This window comes from Coregonus lavaretus (genome assembly GCF_964263955.1).
Source record: "Coregonus lavaretus genome assembly, chromosome: 7".
Taxonomy (NCBI): domain Eukaryota; kingdom Metazoa; phylum Chordata; class Actinopteri; order Salmoniformes; family Salmonidae; genus Coregonus; species Coregonus lavaretus.
Window position 1 is genome coordinate 52,345,734 of NC_139994.1, and position 22,701 is coordinate 52,368,434.

Consider the following 22,701-nt stretch of genomic DNA (forward strand, 5'->3'; position numbering starts at 1 on the left):
ATTGATTGGGTACATCTAGTTTCAACCAAAATGGATGTAGCAACTGCTGAGTGCCCCTTTAAGGCTTTCCTCTATTCTTGTATTAAGTACAATATGCTTAATTTACACCAATCAATAAGACACAGGATAGAGGCTGTTTTGATTCCTTTTTGAAAATTTTACTCAGAGTAGGAAAGAAAATCCAGTCACTGACATACTGCAGTGTTGCATATTTACGCAAATCACTTTTTCTAAATTATTCCTATGAATTATTTCTTAAGGCCAATAGTTCTTTCAGCTTTCCCCTCCCCCCCAAAAAAACAGCGGCTGACTCAGGCTCCACTGCCTTGCCGACGTGTTGACACACCCACCCACATCAGTAACGTCAATATAAAGTGTCTGACCTCAGTGATCCAGTGACAGTGTGGTGAAAGGTCAAACACAAAGGAGATGAGTGTTTAACAAATGTAAAGTAGTGCAAAATGGGTTGCTTTCCCACAAAGCTTAAACTAGTGACATATACAGTACATTCAGTGTACAAACCATTAGGAACACCTGCTCTTTCCATGATGAGACTGACCAGGTGAAAGCTATGATCGCTTACTGATGTCACTTGTTAAATCCACTTCAGTGTAGATGAAGGGGAGGAGACAGGCTAAAGCAGGATTTTTTTAGCCTTGAGATATGAATTGTGTGTATGCCATTCAGATGGTGAATGGGCAAGACAAAATATGTAAGTGCCTTTGAACGGGGTATGGTAGTAGGTGCCAGGCGCACCGGTTTGAGTGTGTCAAGAACTGCAACGCTGCTGGGTCTTTCACACAACAGTTTCCCATGTGTATCAAGAATTATCTACCACGTAAAGGACATCCAGCCAACTTGACACAACTGTGGGAAACATTGGAGTCAACATGGGCCATCATCACTGTGGACGCTTTCCACACCATGTAGAGTCCATGCCCCAACGAATTGAGGCTGTTCTGAGGGCAAAAGTGGGTGTAACTCAATATTAGGGAGGTGTTCCTAATGTTTTGTACACCTACGTGTACACGTAAAAACAATCTATTCTTCCAGTTGGGTTGAATTGTCTGTAGTGTGTTAACTTGTCCATCCTCGGAGGGAAATAAAACAAACCTACAGACTGTTCTGCACCAGTCCTGACCTTTACATCAGCATACAACCATAGAAATACAATAAGTAGAACGGTCATTCCCATTCAAGCCAACATGGTCTGAGGGGCTTTTTTTCCCATTCTAGTCAATCTATTTATATGGCGACAACAGGCACATGGAAGTTAAAACAGATTCACTTCTGGAACTACAAGTGCTGATTCCAAGTAGGTACAATGGGTGAGTTTGTTTTGCATCGCCAGGGGGTAGGGTTCTGGATATCTGATCCTAGATCAGTTTCTAACTACAGTAGAGCAATGGAACGAAAGTCATTCTGACCAATAATACCACCCCAACTCTGTCGGGGAATGAGGGAAGGGCCAGTGTGTGGTAAAATAAATATATGTAAAAACAGTTGGTGCTACAAATGATATAAATAAGTGCAATGTTTTGATTCAACAGAGTTTTTGGAGTCCTATTTTCCCAGCAATACACAACAGTTTTGGAGGTTGGTGGCACCTTAATTGGGGAGGACGGGCTCGTGGTAATGGCTGAAGCAGAATGGTATCAAATACATCAAACACATGGTGTCCAGGTGTTTGATGCCATTCCATTTGCTCCGTTCCAGACATTATTATGAGCCATCCACCCCTCAGCAGCCTCCACTGACACAAGTTGAGCTACTATTGGGAGTGCACAAGTATTTGGGGGAGTTACAATGTAATATTCTTCGCAAACTACACAAGGTGACTGAACAGAGGGGGTCGGGTGTAGAAAGTGAAAGAGTGATGGAGATGGAACTAGGAGAAGAAAAAAAGGGAGGGGAAATAACTGAAAGAGGAAGTAAAAGATTGGTCAAGCTTATTTCCAATGTACACCTTACGCACACACATACACAGTCTTTCAAATTAAGTGCGGAAATAAAAGAGAAACAACTTCAGAAATGGTCCACAACAACATACTGGAACATAACCAATGGTCCCCCTCCTTCCCATACACACATTACACTTCTGGAAAAGTTATAAGCATCAAGCGAAGCGCTTTATAAAAACACCAGATCACAGAAATGTCAATAAATAAAATGGGTTATAAATAAACAAAAACATAAATAACAAGACTTACAAACTGGGTGCTTCAAGCCCTGAATGCTGATTGGCTGACAGCTGTGGTATATCAGACCATATACCACGGGTATGACAAAACATGTATTTTTACTGCTCTAATTATGTTGGTAACCAGTTTATAAAAGCAATAAGGCACCTTAAGGGCTGTTCTTAGCCGTGGTATATTGGCCATATACCACACCCCCTCGTGCCTTATTGCTTAAATAAACAACTTTCGGTACACAGACCTCGCAGGACTCTCACGGTTAAAATAACAAAAAACGATGGAAGCTATTTTAGCTCAGGTAGAAATAAATGAAAGATGGAACTATACACATCCTCTTGTAATGTACTTGGAAGGATCAGCTAGCCACAAACTCCGGTAAAAACCCCACAGTAAAACATGTAGGAGTACATAGTTAAAAACTCCCCTCACACAGTAAAACATTAAAATCCCCTTTTATCCTTAAAAACCACAAAAATTAAGCAGTGTTTGCTTTACAACTCATGGTTTGCGAGTTCTGCCACCCTGCTAACCTAAAGTCCTACACACCCCTCTTGTCTTGTAAAGAGGGCTGTTGGTTGGCTGGTGCTCTCCAGTTTCACTACTTGCTGGGTTAAGTTGGTTCAAAGGACCGTTAAAAGATGCCTGGAGTGTCAGAAAGGGAGGTGTCGGTTTGGGGTTTGGCAGTGGGGTCCACTGACTAAACACAAGTCCTTTAAAATGCGTGGACAACTCCAGCGATGTTGAAGTGACGTGGAGAGGCAAGACCCTGCAAGAAAACAAGAGAGTGAAAGTCTTTCCTCCAAGGGTCTACAGTGAGGGGAAAAAAGGATTTGATCCCCTGCTGATTTTGTACATTTGCCCACTGACAAAGACATGATCAGTCTATAATTTTATTGGTAGGTTTATTTGAACAGTGAGAGACAGAATAACAAAAAAAAATCCAGAAAAACGCATGTCAAAAATTTTATTAATTGATTTGCATTTTAATGAGGGAAATAAGTATTTGACCCCCTCTCAATCAGAAAGATTTCTGGCTCCCAGGTGTCTTTTATACAGGTAATGAGCTGAGATTAGGAGCACACTCTTAAAGGGAGTGCTCCTAATCTCAGTTTGTTACCTGTATAAAAGACACCTGTCCACAGAAGCAATCAATCAATCAATCAGATTCCAAACTCTCCACCATGGCCAAGACCAAAGAGCTCTCTAAGGATGTCAGGGACAAGACTGTAGACCTACACAAGGCTGGAATGGGCTACAAGACCATCGCCAAGCAGCTTGGTGAGAAGGTGACAACAGTTGGTGCGATTATTCGCAAATGGAAGAAACACAAAATAACTGTCAATCTCCCTCGGCCTGGGGCTCCATGCAAGATCTCACCTCGTGGAGTTGCAATGATCATGAGAACGGTGAGGAATCAGCCCAGAACTACACAGGAGGATCTTGTCAATGATCTCAAGGCAGCTGGGACCATAGTCACCAAGAAAACAATTGGTAACACACTACACAGTGAAGGACTGAAATCCTGCAGCGCCCGCAATTTCCCCCTGCTCAAGAAAGCACATATACAGGCCCGTCTGAAGTTTGCCAATGAACATCTGAATGATTCAGAGGAGAACTGGGTGAAAGTGTTGTGGTCTGATGAGACCAAAATCGAGCTCATTGGCATCAACTCAACTCGCCGTGTTTGGAGGAGGAGGAATGCTGCCTATGACCCCAAGAACACCATCCCCACAGTCAAACATGGAGGTGGAAACATTATGCTTTGGGGGTGTTTTTCTGCTAAGGGGACAGGACAACTTCACCGCATCAAAAGGACGATGGACGGGGCCATGTACCGTCAAATCTTGGGTGAGAACCTCCTTCCCTCAGCCAGGACAATGACCCAAAACACACGGCCAAGGCAACAAAGGAGTGGCTCAAGAAGAAGCACATTAAAGGTCCTGGAGTGGCCTTGCCCGTCTCCAGACCTTAATCCCATAGAAAATCTGTGGAGGGAGCTGAAGGTTCGAGTTGCCAAACGTCAGCCTCGAAACCTTAATGACTTGGAGAAGATCTGCAAAGAGGAGTGGGACAAAATCCCTCCTGAGATGTGTGCAAACCTGGTGGCCAACTACAAGAAATGTCTGACCTCTGTGATTGCCAACAAGGGTTTTGCCACCAATACTAAGTCATGTTTTGCAGAGGGGTCAAATACTTATTTCCCTCATTAAAATGCAAATCAATAACATTTTTGACATGCGTTTTTCTGGATTTTTTCTGTCTCTCACTGTTCAAATAAACATACCATTAAAATTATAGACTGATCATTTCTTTGTCAGTGGGCAAATGTACAAAATCAGCAGGGGATCAAATACTTTTTTCCCTCACTGTATGTTGACGAGAGAGAGGAGAGGGGGATGGAGGAGAGAGAGAGAGGGATGGAGGAGAGAGAGAGAGGGAGATGGGGAGAGGGGGATGGAAGAGAGAGAGAGAGGGATGGAGGGGAGAGAGATGGGGAGAGGGATGGAGGAGAGAGAGAGAGATGGGGAGAGGGGGATGGAAGAGAGAGAGAGAGGGATGGAGGAGAGAGAGAGAGAGAGAGAGATGGGGAGCGGGGGATGTGCTCTTTTTTCCTCTGGCCTTCCTGGGTTGTTGGTTGAGGGTAATAGCTGCGAGAGAAGCGGAGGGGTGAAGGCGAGTATCGATTTGTCCAGTGTTTGTTCTCTCCTCTCTCCTCTCTTCTCAAAACTTCTTGGGACCCCAGGCGGAGGTCTGTTTAGGGGCCAGGCCAGCGCCGAAGGTTGGGAAGTCCTCAGCACTGCTCATATCAGGAGCCTGAGACACACAACAACAACACAACGTTAGAACAACTTAATGATGAGGGGACAAAGATATAGGCCTACATGATGATGATGATGATGACAGAGTATAATGACAAGAATCAGACACGCACCTTGTCGTTCCAGGGGGCGTCCCGTACCACAAAGCCCTTGGCCGCCCCCCCGCTGTTGTCGCCACCCCCTCCGCCTCTCCCACCTCCATAGCGGGACGGGGGCTTCATGTAGGCAGCCATCGTCTCGGTCTCTGTCACACTCAACATCTAGCATGGGATGATGGAGAGATGGAAGTAGTAAAATAAGAAGTAGCAGGAAGAGAGAGAGAGGGAGATGGGGAGAGAGAGAGAGACATTGTCATCGAAAGACTTTGCATGGTGGCATAGGCAGAGATACAGTTTCTCATGCTTTCTCCATATATTCATAATTGTATCCATCCATCCCTCCGTCACTCACATATTCCTCCTCCAGATTGAGTAGGTGGTCTATGGCGTTGTCCACAATCTCTGGTAGTCCAGTCACTGTCACCCTGCCTGGGTCCTCTGAACCCGGCTGGGGAAACCGGATGTCCACCTAAACACACACAGGACAGAGGAGGGAAACCAAACCATGCCATGTCAGAGTGTGACACAAACACGCCTTAATTTGCATCCACAACATACTGTAGTTGTTAACATTTCAAAATAAGAGTTAAACTGATTCCCAGAGGTACTACAACAAAAAGTAAAAACTTGTTTTTGTAATGTGTATGTTGGTTGTGTGTTGCAATGTTGTGTGTGTACCTGTGACACCTTAATTTACCCTGGTGTTCAATCACCCCCTCACACCCGTACCTTGAACTCTTCCATGGTCTTGCGGATGGCCTTGCCGCGGGCCCCGATGATGCGTGCGTGTGTGCGGGGGTCCAGGTGCACGTCGTGGCTGACCATCTCTTGCAGCGTTGACACCAGCAGCTCTATGGCTGACCGCGCCTCTTCGGTGTTACGCTCATACCCAGAGATCACTATCACATCCTGGGAGAGAGAACAGAGAGAGATCACCATCACATCCTGGGAGAGAACAGAGAGAGATCACCATCACATCCTGGGAGAGAGAACAGAGAGAGATCACCATCACATCCTGGGAGAGAGAACAGAGAGAGATCACCATCACATCCTGGGAGAGAGATCACCATCACATCCTGGGAGAGAGAACACCATCACATCCTGTGAGAGAGAACACCATCACACCATGGGAGAGAGAACACCATCACATCCTGGGAGAGAGAACAGAGAGAGATCACCATCACATCCTGGGAGAGAGAACAGAGAGAGATCACCATCACATCCTGGGAGAGAGAACAGAGAGAGATCACCATCACATCCTGGGAGAGAGATCACCATCACATCCTGGGAGAGAGAACACCATCACATCCTGGGAGAGAGAACACCATCACATCCTGGGAGAGAGAACAGAGAGAGATCACCATCACATCCTGGGAGAGAGAACAGAGAGAGATCACCATCACATCCTGGGAGAGAGAACAGAGAGAGATCACCATCACATCCTGGGAGAGAGATCACCATCACATCCTGGGAGAGAGAACACCATCACATCCTGGGAGAGAGAACACCATCACATCCTGGGAGAGAGAACAGAGAGAGATCACCATCACATCCTGGGAGAGATAACAGAGAGAGATCACCATCACATCCAGGGAGAGAGAACAGAGAGAGATCACCATCACATCCAGGGAGAGAGAACAGAGAGATCACCATCACATCCTGGGAGAGAGATCACCATCACATCCTGGGAGAGAGAACAGAGAGAGATCACCATCACATCCTGGGAGAGAGAACACCATCACATCCTGGGAGAGAGAACAGAGAGAGATCACCATCACATCCTAGGAGAGAGAACACCATCACATCCTGGGAGAGAGAACAGAGAGAGATCACCACCACATCCTGGGAGAGAGAACAGAGAGAGATCACCACCACATCCTGGGAGAAGAGGGGGAAAGAGAATAAGAGAGAGTGAATGTGTAAATGAGAAATACAGCACAAGAGATGGAGAGAAGAATTAGGGGGAGGAGGGAAGTATGGAGTGTAGGAACAAGAGGGGAGAGGATGGGAACACGAGAAAGAACAGAGGAGAAGAGGGCGGGGCGAGAAGAGAGAGACGAACCGCAAACACACAAAAAGGATAAAGGAAAGATGAGAGGGAGTGGTGGAAGAGAGAGAGAGAGCAACAGAACAGAGCAAGACACACACACTCCTGACCTGCTGTTCGTCCCCTTTATCAGGGAACTGGACGATGACGTCGTGGTCTTTGCGGATCTGAGAGATGACCGCTCCCTTCCGGCCGATGATCTTGGGGTGGAACTTAGGATCTACTGAGATGGACACCTTGAAGCTCCTCAAGGCCTGGAGGGACAGAGAGAGAAACTAGTCAGTACTGTGTGTGTGTGTGTGTGTGTGTGTGTCCCTATTTAGCGTGTGTTCCTACCCTGTCCTCCTGTTCAGCCTGTAGTTCTTTGACCCTCTCCAGCAGGCCTAGCTTGGCCCGCTCTACGTTGGCCACCTGACCTGTCACCTTGATCACGTCTGACAGCTGCTCCGGCTGGGGCACCCAGATGTTCACCTACACACACCAGTTCCACACAGGGAGTTACAGTACAGAGTCAAATTTAGTCGGATTTTCCCATGGTTTCTTAGAACAGGCACAGTAGAATAACTATTGCTTTTGGCATCCTTTGATGGCAATCTGATCAAGACCAATTTAACGTTTGAGTTATTGTCCTAAAATATACATTATTTGCAGAATTGAATCAGGGATGACAGTAGTTTGGTTTACAAAAGTGCTATGATGATCAAATGCAGTGTGCGGCAATAAAGATTGAACGGCAGTGCTGTAATTCTATATGTCCACCAGAGGAGCGACATGGAGCGCCATACCTCGTACTCCTCCATCATCTTCCTGATGCCACTGCCCTTCTGACCAATGATGTAACGGTGCAGCTCAAAGGACACCTTAACATCCTCTGTGACTGGGACCAGAGCCTGGAGGGAGGGTGAAAGGAGAGAGAGTGAGAAAAGAATATGGACACAGCCCTCTCCCAACAGAATGTGAAAAGTGAACATCTTAAAATAGAAAGAAAAGCGACAGTTTCTACCAGTAGGGCAATCTTTGCCAGCTCACACTTCTCCGTCCGCCCCGAGATGGTGATGATGTCACACTTGCGAAGGACAAACTCCGACTCCGGGCTGGCGTCACCGTTCTCCCGAGGGGGAGGGGGCTCCTGACCTGCGGCGTCACCATGGCAACAAGAACACTTTCATTTTGAATTTTGAGACCCCTTGAAGTATAAAACAAATATATACAGTACCAGTTAAAAATTTGGACACACCTACTCATTCATGGGTTTTTCTATATTTTTACTATTTTCTACATTGTAGAATAATGGTGAAGACATCAGAACTATGAAATAACACATATGGAATCATGTAGTAACCAAAAAAGTGTTAAACAAATCAAAATATATTTTAGATTTTAGATTCTTCAAAGTAGCCACCCTTTGCCTTGATGACAGCGTTGCACACTCTTGGCATTCTCTCAACCAGCTTCATGAGGTAGTCACCTGAAATGCATTTCAATTAACAGGTGTGCCTTCTTAAAAGTTAATATTTGTTTTGATTACAATTGTTTTGGGGCCTTATTGCTATTAACCAATACAAATGCATTGAATAAGAGATTCACTACATGGAACAACAGATAGCCCCCCCCCAAACAAAAATCTAAAGGAAGTTTGTTTTGAAGTGTCTGTCCTATTTTTGAGAGATAAGAAAGATCAGGAAACATTTGTTATCGTTTTACATGTTTTTAACCCCTTATTTTTTGCACTAAACAGTCTCCATATACTGTATCTTCCATTCATTTTTTCAACTGGTACCGGGGGACCTTCAGATGAGTCTTGTGAGGCCTGTGGGCATCCTAATGCAAAACAAACAACATGTACACTACCGTTCAAAAGTTTTGAGTCTTACACCTCTCCTTTTTCCTTTCCTCTCTTTCTCTCCTCTTTCTGCTCGTTTTACAGCAAGTGAACAACTTCACGGTGGAGCTGCAGGCCAAGCCGGAGTACCACAAGTTCCTGATTGGAAAGGGCGGGGTCAACATCCGTCGTGTGCGGGACAGGACGGGCGCTCGCATCATCTTCCCGTCTCCAGACGAGCCGGAGCAGGAGCTCATCACGAGTCTCAACGTCAACATTGAAGAGGCAACTCCGGGATGCTGACCTTCTAGGCAGAGTTGCAAAGAAAAAGCCATATCTCAGACTGCCCATCTTAATCTTTTATTTTTATTGGCCAGTCTGAGATATGGCTTTTTCTTTGCAACTCTGCTTAGAAGGTCAGCATCCCGGAGTTGCCTCTTCACTGTTGACGTTGAGACTGGTGTTTTGCGGGTACTATTTAATGAACCTGCCAGTTGAGGACCTGTGAGGAGCCTGTTTCTCAAACTAGACACTCTAATGTATTTGTCCTCTTGCTCAGTTGTGCACCGGGGCCTCCCACTCCTCTTTCAATTCTGGTTAGAGCCAGTTTGCGCTGTTCTGTGAAGGAAGTAGTACACAGCGTTGTATGAGATCTTCAGATTCTTGGCAATTTCTCGCATGGAATAGCCTTAATTTCTCAGAACAAGAATAGACTGACGAGTTTCAGAAGAAAGTTATTTGTTTCTGGACATTTTGAGCCTGTAATCGAACCCACAATTGCTGATGCTCCAGATACTCAACTAGTCTCAAGAAGGCCAGTTTTATTGCTTCTTTAATCAGCACAACAGTTTTCAGCTGTGCTAACATAATTGCAAAAGGGTTTTCTAATGATCAATTAGCCTTTAAAAATGATAAACTTGGATTAGCAAACACAACGTGCCATTGGAACACAGGACTGATGGTTGCTGTTAATGGGCCTCTGTACGCCTATGTAGATATTCCATAAATGGACAGAAATATTGCTTTTCTTTCGAAAACAAGGACATTTCTAAGTGACCCCAAACTTTTGAATGGTAGTGTACGTGTTTGTGAGAGTCTCACCTTTCCACAGAGGGATCATTAACATTTTACATTTTAGTCATTTAGCAGACGCTCTTATCCAGAGCGACTTACAGGAGCAATTAGGGTTAAGTGCCTTGCTCAAGGGCACATTTACGTCATTTAGCAGACGCTCTTATCCAGAGCGACTTACAAATTGGTGCATTCACCCTATAGCCAGTGGGATAACCACTTTACAAATTTTTTTTATTTTTTATTATTTTTTTTTGGGGGGGGGGGGGGGTAGAAGGATTACTTTATCCTATCCCAGGTATTCCTTAAGTGTGTAGCCAAAACTGTTCGGACGCTACTGACAGAAGTTGTCAGATCGGCTGTACCGACTTCAGACGAGTCCCAAGACGCTTGTGGGGGTCGTAGAGCAAAACGGTAGAGTCACATCTTTCCATAGAGAGATGTCTCATGGTCTGAGAAACACCGCTCTAGCTCGGTCACGTTTCACCGCAGATGCGGAAGTGCGACATCGACGGATGCGGTGGATTGAGACGCAGCCAATGCAAAAAAAACAGATATCTCTAGCTTAAACTGACCGATTTATATGGGGATTGTTGTTTTATGCTAATTCGATTTCCCCAGGGGGGCATACATCAACCTTAGGGGGTTAACTGATGTAAAATGGTGTCTAGACCCCCTTGGCTGACCTGCTGTGTTGTTGGCATTGTCGTCTCTCTCTGGGAACTTGACCTGCACCTCGTGGTCTCTGGTGATCTGCTGGATCCTGCAGCCTTTAGGACCCATCACAGCCCTGTGGTACCGCTGGGGGACCGCCACCTCCACACTCACCTGGGCCTCCTGGAGGGAGGAAGATGGTCATCAAAACAGACTACACAATGGTCGAGTGCCTGCACGACTAGATGCGCAGGCGTTGCATTGCATCAACCAAGGGTTACGTGCCACGTCATCAACTGTGCAGTCAGGCATCAGATTGCTATAACATTTAAAATGTGTAAACTTGTGTCTTTAGTTGTAGTTAAACCTGAGCTCAATTTCGAGTCATAGCAACGGGTCTGAATACTTATGTAAATAAGGTAGCTGTTTTTTATTGGTAATACATTTGCAAACATTTCTAAAAACCTGTTTTCGCTTTGTCATTATGGGGTATTGTGTGTAGATTGATGAGGAAATGTTTCTATTTAATCCATTTTAGAATAAGGCTGTAATGTAACAAAATGTGGAAAAAGGGAAGGGGTTTGAATACTTTCCGAATGCACTGTATGTCTGTAATGTCTATGTTCATGTTTTAAATGTATGTCTGTAATGTCTATGTTCATGTTTTAAATGTATGTCTGTAATGTCTATGTTCATGTTTTAAATGTATGTCTGTAATGTCTATGTTCATGTTTTAAATGTATGTCTGTAATGTCTATGTTCATGTTTTAAATGTGTCAATTGTAGTCTTTTTGTCTGTAATGTCTTTCTCCTTATATGTCGGACCCCAGGAAGACTAGCTGCCGCCATTGGCCAATGGGGATCCTGATAAAAATCATTTCATTTGGTTAGCTGATATATTAAATTACCTATCCAGGCATTGTATGATCTGTAAAATCGGGGAGGAACTTGACCATTATGATGACAGAGGCAGATAAAGTCTGTCATGCTATCCATCAGACAACGGGCAACAAAACCCCTGTTTGCTACTGTACTGAGTTGTCGTTCATGTGGTATTACCAACTATTTTACATATCGGCTTGAGTTTAAATCAATCAAGGCTACACACTTCAGAACACATTATAAACATAAATCGAACACACAACCCCAGACCCCCACACACACTCCCTCCCAACACACACCAACCTAGTACCTACCAGATCCTCTATGATCTCCTGAATTCTTAGTTTGGCTGCCTCCACACAGTCCTTGGCCCCCTTCAGTGTGATGCGGTCGCTGTGAGTCCCGGTGCGGGGGAAGCTGACCGCCACGCCGCCGTATTCCTCCGCCAGTTCCCTCAACACCTGGCCCCGCCGGCAGACAAAGTGCCGGTGGTGCCGCGTCTCCACAACCATGCTGTCCTCCACCATGTCATCCTGAGAGAGAGCGGGGAGGGAGGAGAAGGGACAGGGAGGAGGAGGAAGGAATATGAGGGAGAGGAGGAAGATGGGGGATCAGTAAGACAGAGGGGTAGAAAAATAATGTAGTTAGCACGCCGCTGAGCTTTGTAAATTAAAGACAAACAAAAAAATATATATAATGCATTCAAATCAATAAAAGCTCTTTCCAAAATAATTTCAACTTCCCTTTCTATATCCTGTTAATATCCACAGTTTCATATCTCTCTTGAACATGTTAAGGTACTCGACTAGCTCCTCTGTTTAAAGCTCTTGCTTCTGTTTCTCCCTATCGAGCATGACTCTGTTCAACAAAAATCATCCGGACTAGTACCAGGTTTTTGACGAGTGTCTCCAGTTCTTTCTGGGCTAGTCTGACGGCCTCCTCCCTGCCTACGATGGTGATGAGCTCCTGCTCCGGCTCGTCTGGAGACGGGAAGATGATGCGAGCGCCCGTCCTGTCCCGCACACGACGGATGTTGACCCCGCCCTTTCCAATCAGGAACTTGTGGTACTCCGGCTTGGCCTGCAGCTCCGCCGTGAAGTTGTTCACTTGCTGTAAAACGAGCAGAAAGAGGAGAGAAAGAGAGGAAAGGAAAAAAGGAGAGGTGTAAGAGACTCGTGCTATTCAATCAAACCCAAAAATGTGAAACCAATACTTCCACATTCTGCCTAATTCTTTAAGCAGTGGGGGACAGACCTGCCTGCTATTTCTCCGTTCCCTCCTCCTCCCTCACCTTCAGCAGCTGTCTCTTGGCCCTCTCCACCTCTTCTGTCCCCCCTTCCCCCTTCCTCCCTCCCTCCCTCCTCTCCCTCCCTCCTCTCCCTCCCTCCCTCCTCTCCCTCCCTCCCTCCTCTCCCTCCCTCCTCCCCCTCCCTCCTCTCCCTCCCTCCCTCCTCTCCCTCCTTCCCTCCCTCACCTTCTCTTCAGCCAGTTGTAGTAGCTGTCTCTTGGCCCTCTCTACCTCTACGACGGGCCCTCTGATGGTCACCCTGTCTGACCCAGAGCCCTCGGAGGGGAAGTGGATGTGCACCCCGCCACAGTCCTCCATGATGGCCCGCACCAGGCAGCCCTTAGAGCCTATCAGAGAGTTGTGGAGCTTGGCTGGGATGGTCACCTCTGACTCCTTGATGTTGGCCTGGAGAGAGAAAGGAAGGGAGGGAGGGGGAATGGTTGAATCATCAAAACAGAGAGAGCGAAACAGAGAGATATAAATAAAAGTAGAATCAGCAAGAGACAAGGGAGAAACACACAGAGACAGAGAGACAGAGAGATGCACACACAGTGTTCTCTCACCAGTTCTCTCTGGATGGCTAGGATCTTGTCTCTGGCTGCTTCACAGTGGTTCTTCCTCCCAGTGATCACTATCATCTCACTGTTACTGTTCTCTGTAGGCAGGTCAATCTTAGTGGTGGTCTCCTCACGGATCTGTGAGACTCACGCACATACACACACACGCAGAGACACACACACACACACACACACGTCATAAGAACGGCAAACTTGTAACCGATAACCTATATTGAAAATCTTCTCTGTATATATGGATACTATCAAGATAGACCAATATTTTGTCCTACTCTTCAAATCCAGCTTTTTGACTTCACACAAATGTAATCTCTCACCTTTTTGATGTTGGCACCTCCTTTGCCGATGATGTTTTTGTGGAACTGTTTGAAGATGGGGACGGAGAGTGAGAAGCTGTTCTCTATCTGAGAGAGAGAAAAACAAAGGAGAGGTGAGTAACCAAGAAGTAGTCCATTGTAAACAGGAAGTAATGCATGAATCAGTGAGGTCGTACCAGGTCTGCGATGAGTTTTGCCAGAAACTTGGCACATTTCTCCACCTCGTTCTTGGGCCCTCTCAGCTGCACAATGTCACTCTTCTGAGCCGGGTCGGGGAAATTGATCATGACCTGAAAGAGAGCGTCCAAAATAAGTCTGATTTTACACTAGAATGGGAAGTTATATTCCTAACATCATAAAGGGACAAAAAAAATAGAACCTTGTTACCTCTGGGAACTTATCCCGAACCTCTTTGATCTTCTCTCCCTTCTGGCCGATGATGGTGCGGTGGAACTTCTGCTCCACAATCAAGTCTTTTGTAAGCTCATTCTCCTGCCCAGGGAAAAGGACAGTTGTCACCACTGAATATGGACTTCATCCAAGTTGCCAGGCCATTATCCCAAATTAATAGGAGAGGTTGGCACCCCCCTACTACCCCCTGTTCTCACCATCCTCTGTACCATCTCTATCAGCTCCCTGCGTGCCAGCTGCACCCCCTTGGGGTCCCCCTCGATCCGGACCAGGCCGCTTCGATCCGGCTCCTGGGGGATCCACACCGACACCTTGTACTGCTCTTTGATCCGGTTAACTGAAAAATACAGCATGGGATTTACATTACTATATAATTTAAAGTGTGTGTGTGTGTGTGTGTGTGTGTGTGTGTGTGTGGGTGTGTGTGTGTGTGGGTCTGGGTGTGTGTGTGCGGGTGTGTGTACTCACTGTTGGCGCCGTTCTTGCCGATGAGGTGTCTGTGAAAGCGTTGGTCTATGTTGACCTCAGTGTAGTCCATCCTCACCAGCTTAACACAAGGAAACAGGGTTACATGTTAGAGTAGATGGTCTCGTTCCTTGCAAGATGTCCTCATATCTAGGGAGTTTCTCTTTGCTACGGTTGCCTGTACTTGCTCTTTGGAGGGTTAAGACTGGGCTGATGTCATTTGAACAAAACTTATTGAGCGATAAATCAATATTGATCAGTTGTGTGTGTGAGAGTGAGATGTTAAAATGCAGCTCTGCAGTTGGAACAAGGTGCTGTCATGCAGCTCTGCGGTGGGAACAAGGTGCTGTCATGCAGCTCTGCGGTGGGAACAAGGTGCTGTCATGCAGCTCTGCGGTGGGAACAAGGTGCTGTCATGCAGCTCTGCGGTGGGAACAAGGTGCTGTCATGCAGCTCTGCGGTGGGAACAAGGTGCTGTCATGCAGCTCTGCGGTGGGAACTAGGTGCTGTCATGCAGCTCTGCGGTGGGAACTAGGTGCTGTCATGCAGCTCTGCGGTGGGGCTCAAACTCACCAGGTCTCTGATGATGTCTTGTATCTGAACCTGGGCCTGTTCCACCTCCTCCGTGGGGCCCTCCAGGCAGATCCGCTCCTCGCCGTCTGTGAACTCAATGTGAACCTAAACACACAGGGGTTAAAGGTCAGGGGTCAAGCCACTTAAAGGGGTCATCTGGTTCTGGCACCCTCCATATGTCAGCTCAGTGAGCTAAGTGTGTCTCAATGTAGCTAGGGACATAAAGAGCTCCAATCCCTGGAGAGCAGCAGGTATATCAGGCTTTTTCAAAGTAATCCATAAGTAGTGCACTATATAGAGATAGGGTGTACCCTAGGTCAGACTAGTAGAGCTACTGACAAACATGTGTCTGAGCCAAGCATTTCCCAGGCGGGTATGTGGTGTTATTGTTGTTGTTGTTGACCACCTAAATATACAGTACCAGTCAAAAGTTTGGACACACCTACTCATTCAAGGGTTTTTCTTTATTTTTATTATTTTCAACATTGTAGAATAATAGTGAAGACATCAAAACTATTAAATAAACAAATCAAAATATATTTTATATTTGAGATTCTTCAAAGTAGCCATCCTTTGCCTTGATGACAGCTTTGCACACTCTTGGCATTCTCTCAACCAGCTTCATGAGGTAGTCACCTGGAATGCATTTCAATTAACAGGTGTGCCTTGTTAAAAGTTAATATTTGTGGAATTTCTTTCCTTCTTCATGCGTTTGAGCCAATCAGTTGTGTTGTGACAAGGTAGGGGGGGTATACAGAATATAGCCCTATTTGGTAAAAGACCAAGTCCATATTATGGCAAGAACAGCTCAAATAAGTAAAGAGAAACGACAGTCCATCATTACTTTAAGACATGAAGGTAGGTCAATACGGAAAATTTCAAGAACTTTGAAAGTTTTTTCAAGTGCAGTCGCAAAAACCATCAAGCGCTATGATGAAACTGGCTCATGAGGACCGCCACAGGAAAGGAAGACCCAGAGTTACCTCTGCTGCAGAGGATAAGTTAATTAGAGTTAACTGCACCTCAGATTGCAGCCCAAAAAAAATGCTTCACAGAGTTTAAGTAACAGACACATCTCAACATCAACTGTTCAGAGGAGACTGCATGAATCAGACCTTCATGGTCGAATTGCTGCAAAGAAACCACTACTAAAGGACACCAATAAGAAGAAGAGTCTTGCTTGGGCCAAGAAACACGAGCAATGGACATTAGACTGGTGGAAATCTGTCCTTTGGTCTGGTCCAAATTGGAGATTTTTGGTTCCAACCGCCATGTCTTTGTGAGACGCAGAGTAGGTGAACGAATGATCTCCGCATGTGTGGTTCCCACCGTGAAGCATGGAGGAGGAGGTGTGATGGTGCTTTGCTGGTGACACTGTCGTGATTTATTTAGAATTCAAGGCACACTTAACCAGCATGGCTACCACAGCATTCTGCAGCGACACGCCATCCCATCTGGTTTGCGCTTAGTGGGACTATCATTTGTTTTTCAACAGGACAATGACCCAACACACCTTCAGGCTGTGTAAGGGCTATTTGACCAAGAAGGAGAGTGATGGAGTGCTGCATCAGATGACCTGGCCTCCACAATCACCCGACCTCAACTCAAGTGAGATGGTTTGGGATGAGTTGGACCCCAGAGTGAAGGAAAAGCAGCCAACAAGTGCTCAGAATATGTGGGAACTCCTTCAAGACTGTTGGAAAAGCATTCCAGGTGAAGCTGGTTGAGAAAATGCCAAGAGTGTGCAAAGCTGTCATCAAGGCAAAGGGTGGCTACTTTGAAGAATCTAAAATTGGTTACTACATGATTCCATGTGTCATTTCATAGTTCTGAGGTCTTCACTATTATTGTACACTGTAGAAAATAGTAAAAAATAAAGAAAAACCCTTGAATGAGTAGGTGTGTCCAGAATTTTGACTGGTACTGTATAAAGTCATGTTTCTGGCCACAACCAAATATTTCGCCACAACCCTCCATCTCTCCCCCTATCCCGCCTCGCTCTCCAATTTTATTTTGAATAATTTCATCTCTCTCTCCCTCTCTGCCCCCATCAGTCCCTCCTTTCATCTCTCTCTCTCACCTTGGGTAGCTGCTGTGTGATGCGTCCGATGTTCTGTCCCTTCTTTCCGATGATGAAGCGATGGAGCCAGGCCGGGGCCGTCACCTCCACCACCATCACACTCTTGGCCTGCAGACAGAGAGGCAATTGGGATCAGACACGCACACGCTGTATAGCTCTCTCTCTCTCACATAGTGTACCAGACAACCAATCAGCAAACAAGATAATTACTCCTCTCCTCTCCCACTTCCTCCTTCTCCTCCAATCACCTTGGCATAGACCTGTGTGAGTGCAGGTCCCAGCTTGTCCGGCTCGCCCCTCAGGATGATAGTCTCCGAGCCGGAGTCCAGCGGGGGCATCTCCACAGAAACCCCTGTGGTCTCCATGATCTCATGCAGGCTGTTGCCTTTAGGTCCCACAATGTACTTATGCTGCGACTTCTTCACCTCCACTGAGATGGTGGTGGTCTTTCTCTTCTGGAGGATGGAGGGAAGGAGAGGGGGAGGAAGAGGGAGGTGAGGGGGAGGAAAATGGAGGGGTGACAGAGGAGAAAGGAAAGAGATTGAGAGTGACAGATAAAAGAGAGACGAAGTGTGCGTGTGAGAGAGAGAGAGCTAGTCTCAGATACAGTACAGTTTTATGCAGTAAAATAACATTAGCATTCCCATCTTGTTGTCTTTCTATTCCACTAGAATCCACACCCATTATCTCTGCCTGCTCTGTATCATCAACCCACTACAGCTCCACAATGTATCCCTCTCCATGGTTCTCTCCATCCATCCCTCCCTCCATCCCTCACCATGAACCTCTATTGTCTAACACAGACACAGTTTCACAGAAACAGACGAAGACACACAGATCCATACAGACCAGCATCAACCACAACACCCCCAGGCTGGTGCGTTTTGAACAGGCGTGCACACACAGGCACATAGAGGGAGAAAAATCCATTTGTGTTGATGTTCTATGACTGACTGACTACTTCCTGCTGTTTTGTAGGTTCCTACAGTGGATAGCTAGCATGCCTGTGTAGGTTTTTTTATTGTGGTTCCTAAGCAACCCGCTCCCTCTCAAACCCAACTTTGACATCAAACAGTGACAAAAGGTAAGCCAATGTCATTCAGTGATACATTTGCTTAGATATTATGTGGTGACGTCAAGTTCGGGTCAGCTCTCTCTCTCTCACACACACACCTTCTCGTCGTAGATGGCCCGTATGCGGCTGATGGCGAGGGCGACAGCCTCCTTCTCCCCGGTGATGACGATCTCGTCCTTGTGCAGGCTGGGCGGGGGGATACTGATGCGGGCCCCCGTCTCCTGGCACAGTTCCTGGACCAGACGGTTGTGGGCCCCGGCGATGAACGGATGGAACACCTTCTCCAGGGAGAGACGCTCCACTGCTCGCTTGTCCTGGAGGACAGGAGATGGAGAAATATAGAAACGATCAAGTATTGCATCTGACACACACACACACACACATATCATATCTACACCATACATAACCATATCAATCTGGGTCTTTTTGTTTGGGTTTCATGCCATATCATTAGTAGGGCTGTGATGATACCAGTATCGCAATATTTTTTCCATGGCAAAAATAAAAACACAAAGCGGACCAAACTCTTTTTGTCCTTTAAAAACCTGCTGTATGTAAGATAGTGTGTGCTATAGCTTGGAAAATAAATAAATGTGACTCTGGATGACAACATAATGATGTTTGTTTCCAACATTAGGGCTGTTTTCCTAAAGAAGTTAAAGCCACTTCGTGTTTTTTTCCCCTTGCCAGGATACTAACGAGTGTCGCGATATTGGCATCGTCCTGGCCCTAATAATTAGTATATAAAAAGAATTAACATATTGTTGAAAACCGAAGCATCTTCATAATCATCATCACCAGCACTTTGACCCCTGGCCCCCTCTGACCTGTTCGGCTGATATCAGCAGTATCTCGTGACGAGCCTTCTCGATGCCCTCCTTGGTGCCTGTGATCCTGATGTTGAGGCTGGGGTCGTCAGATCGGGGGATGGCGATCTTACTGGCTGTCTTCAGCTCCAGCTCCTGGAGTTTCTCACCGTTCTTACCGATCACAAATCGGTGGTGCTCCTTGGGGATGGCCACCGTGGCCGAAGCCTGGGAACAAGGGAGGGGAGGATGGGTGGAGGGAGGGGAGAGGGGAGAGGGGATGGATGGAGAGAGATAAACGCGAATGTATATCGCAATAACGATAAATATGATTGATATTACATCGATATACCGTCCAACCCTAATCTGAACATTGAGAGCATTTATAAAGTTCTGCACCTGGGGATGGCGATTGGGTTCATAAACAAAAGGAGAAAATAGAAGAACTAAAATCTGAACCTGTGTCTGCAGCCGAGCCACGATCTCCTTGCGGGCCTTCATGACAGAGTCCAGTTTCCCAGTGACCATGATGGAGAGGCCCTGGTCCTTGGCCAGCGACAGCTCGATGTGAGCCCCCGTCCGCTGCATGATGTCCAGGCACACCTTGGCCTCCTCGCCCCCGTCGCCAAACTGGCTGTTGTCCTTGTAGCGCCGCTCCTCCAGGGGTACGTTGAACACCTGGGAGAAGGAGAGGGGGAGGAACGAGAAGGTGGTGTGACGGTGAGGCCAAAACAGACCGTGTGTACACGTGTGCTTGTGCGAATGTGCGCGTTACCTGGGTGATGACAGAGGCTTTGATGGGTCTGATCTTGGAGCCCCACACCCCGGCAGGCTCTCCAGACTTGTCCCCCGGAGCGCCCTTATTCTCAGGGAGGGGAGGGAAGGCCTCCAGGTAGGTGGGGATATAGGCTTCATCCTCGGGTACACCACCTTGAAGGAGGGGAGGGGTGGACGGATGGAGAGAGACAGAGACATGGAAACAGAGAGGTAGAAAAAGGCCGAAAGAGAGATTCATGCAACCTCAAAGGCAGAAAAAGCCAAACCGTCACACAAAACACAATCCAAAATCCATACAGACTTAGCTAAAGCCTAAATGCGTTTTCTTGTCCAAAGGTTGCATTCAAATATGCATCCGGTTGTTGGCAACTCCAATAAGGGTGAATAAATAGGAGTCTATCCACTGGTCCCAGATCAGTATAATACCTGTCATCTCCTGGTCTTTGATCCCACTGCGGTGCTCAGCAAAGCTCTCCGGGGTCAACACAGCCACAGAGCTCATGGTTCAAGAGTTATTCCACTGGAAGAGAAGGTGAAAAAGACACAGGAAGGGGATAGTATTAAACACTGAGCCATACGTTTGTGGATCCCAAACTGCTTACTCAAGTGTGACAGCCCACCATAAATACTGACTGTAGCCAATTATTTGATCACTAATAGCCTGATAAAGTGTTCTCTAGACCACCCCTCTCCTCATGTACTGCACTCTCTTTATAATATAGGCCTACTGTTCTCTCCAGTATTATATCCTCAGTGGGTTTCTAGTCCCAGAAGAGAGAGCGACTCCCACTAGGGTAGTGGTTCAGCACCAATTAAAACCACACACACCTTGATGGAAAATACATCAACTAAAACACATCTACAGGCTAAACCTTGAGTTACAACAGAGTACGGTTTCGATCTCGTGAAGGAAATACAGAGATAACATATAATGGAAGACATGCATTTAAACTTTGTGCAAATAGCTATCCACCTTTCCTGGCCAGAGAGACCCGCACTCACCTGCAAAAGGTCAGTTACCAGAGAGTCCGTCCTGTTGGTGGCTACCGTAATCGCTTCAGTGAGAGTCTGTGGGTTTGGTCCTGGAGGGAAAGACAGAGACATACAGAGGATAGAAGAACCAAAAGCACAGTGTGGGGGCTGGTCAAAACATTACTAACAAACACAGAGGGGAAAACACTGACAAGCAAATATTTATCAAACACACCTTTCACCTTTCTCTCTGGCTTACTCCCCTCTTCTACCCCATCCCCCTTCTTTCCTTCCCCTCCCTCTCGTTATCTTTTTATCTCTCCCTCACACCAAAACAACAAGCTACCTCACCCCCCAGCCCCAGTGACTTTGCTAGCCCTCAAGGGTAGGGCCCAGGCCCCTGCTGTGGTGGTTCATGTCCAGGGGCTAGCAGCAGCAGGAGTAAATAGATGGTACTATGGATAGACTCCCTCTCTCTTCTCCTCCTGTTCTGGTCCCTTCCCTGGACACCTGTGTGTGTGTGTGTGTGTGTGTGTGTGTGTGTGTGCCCTGAAGACCTGACGGCCTAATTGGACCCTCTGCCTGTGAGCAGAAAGGAGCACCGACTACCTCCCGTTGGGATGAGACTCACAGTACACGCACACACACACACACACACACACACACACACACACACACACAGCATACAAGCATGCTCGCGCGCACACACACACACACTGCTCTGAGCTTTAAACTTAAATCTGATCAACAGCATTGTTGACATGCAAACAGAGTTAACAAACAACAACACATTGTTCACTACGTGTAAAACACACACACACAGGTAGAGTGGGTAGTGAACTAGTACAGTGCTGAATAATGCGCATAACTAAGCATTTATTGTTTCATCTATGATAGCTAGCCAATTTTGTGCTAGGTAGCTAGCTACAGTAGCTAGCTTACTAGCTACATAATGAACATAAGCTAGCTACTGTAGCTAACGTTAGGCATTCAGCTAACTAACAGTGTGGCTGACTGGCTAACGTTGACTGATAATCGGCTAACAAGCCAGCTATAATGCATATGGATTAGCTAGCTAACATTAGCTAACTAGCCAGCCAGATAGCGGTAACAGTATTTTGCATCGCTAGCTGTACTGCTAACTCTAGCTGTTGTTGTTACACATTTTCTAGCTACTGTACGTTGTTGTGATCATGTTCTCCACAATACTTGCAATCTCTTACATTGAAATGACATATTGTATAACAACACACATATTTTAACGTGTAAGTAATCGTACCTTGTAAGTCGAAATTTAAATACTCATCAATTTGACAGGTGATGTAAACACACGCTCCCTCACACATTCAACCACTGATTGGTCTGAAAGCGTTTCACCTAGCGGCGGAGGGGTTTCACGAACGGTTAGTGCTATCTGCAATCCTTGGGACGTCCCTACCTTAACCCTAACCTTACCCCTACCCTTGCCCTAAACCTAACCCTTGCCCTAACCCTTACCATAAACCTTATCCTAACACTAACACTAACCCCTTGAACCATAACCCTAACCGTAACGTTTTAAATTTAAACTTCAATGGGGTGACGTCAGAGTTGGGACGTCCCAAGGATGCCATTTAGACTTTTCCTTTCACGCACACAACGTCAACCCCAAAGAAAACACCACTCCCTCACCACTGAAAAGCCGCAGTATCTTCTCGCGGCAGGAGTAGCTACCCTAGTTAAATAGAGCGTTCTCTGCCTAACTACGTATTTTATTCTATGCAATGGAAAA

At 46.4% G+C, this 22,701-nt stretch overlaps 1 protein-coding gene across 1 annotated transcript; it reads right to left on the reverse strand.

Annotated features, from left to right (window-relative positions):
- Positions 1 to 4,533: 4,533 nt before the first annotated feature.
- On the reverse strand, positions 4,534 to 22,294 carry hdlbpb (high density lipoprotein binding protein b). Its single transcript, XM_084166186.1, has 28 exons — positions 22,210 to 22,294; positions 20,961 to 21,040; positions 20,385 to 20,478; positions 19,957 to 20,111; positions 19,641 to 19,859; positions 19,203 to 19,409; positions 18,474 to 18,689; positions 17,549 to 17,755; positions 17,301 to 17,408; positions 15,221 to 15,325; positions 14,651 to 14,729; positions 14,380 to 14,519; positions 14,159 to 14,263; positions 13,948 to 14,061; positions 13,772 to 13,858; positions 13,443 to 13,574; positions 13,066 to 13,284; positions 12,480 to 12,701; positions 11,906 to 12,124; positions 10,742 to 10,892; positions 8,166 to 8,296; positions 7,948 to 8,052; positions 7,499 to 7,633; positions 7,273 to 7,416; positions 5,845 to 6,024; positions 5,468 to 5,584; positions 5,131 to 5,277; positions 4,534 to 5,012 (listed from the first exon to the last, which is right to left on the reverse strand). Exons 3-28 carry the CDS (start codon positions 20,458 to 20,460, stop codon positions 4,920 to 4,922), a joined length of 3,813 nt encoding a protein of 1,270 aa, XP_084022312.1. The 5' UTR covers positions 20,461 to 20,478; positions 20,961 to 21,040; positions 22,210 to 22,294; the 3' UTR covers positions 4,534 to 4,919.
- Positions 22,295 to 22,701: the final 407 nt, after the last annotated feature.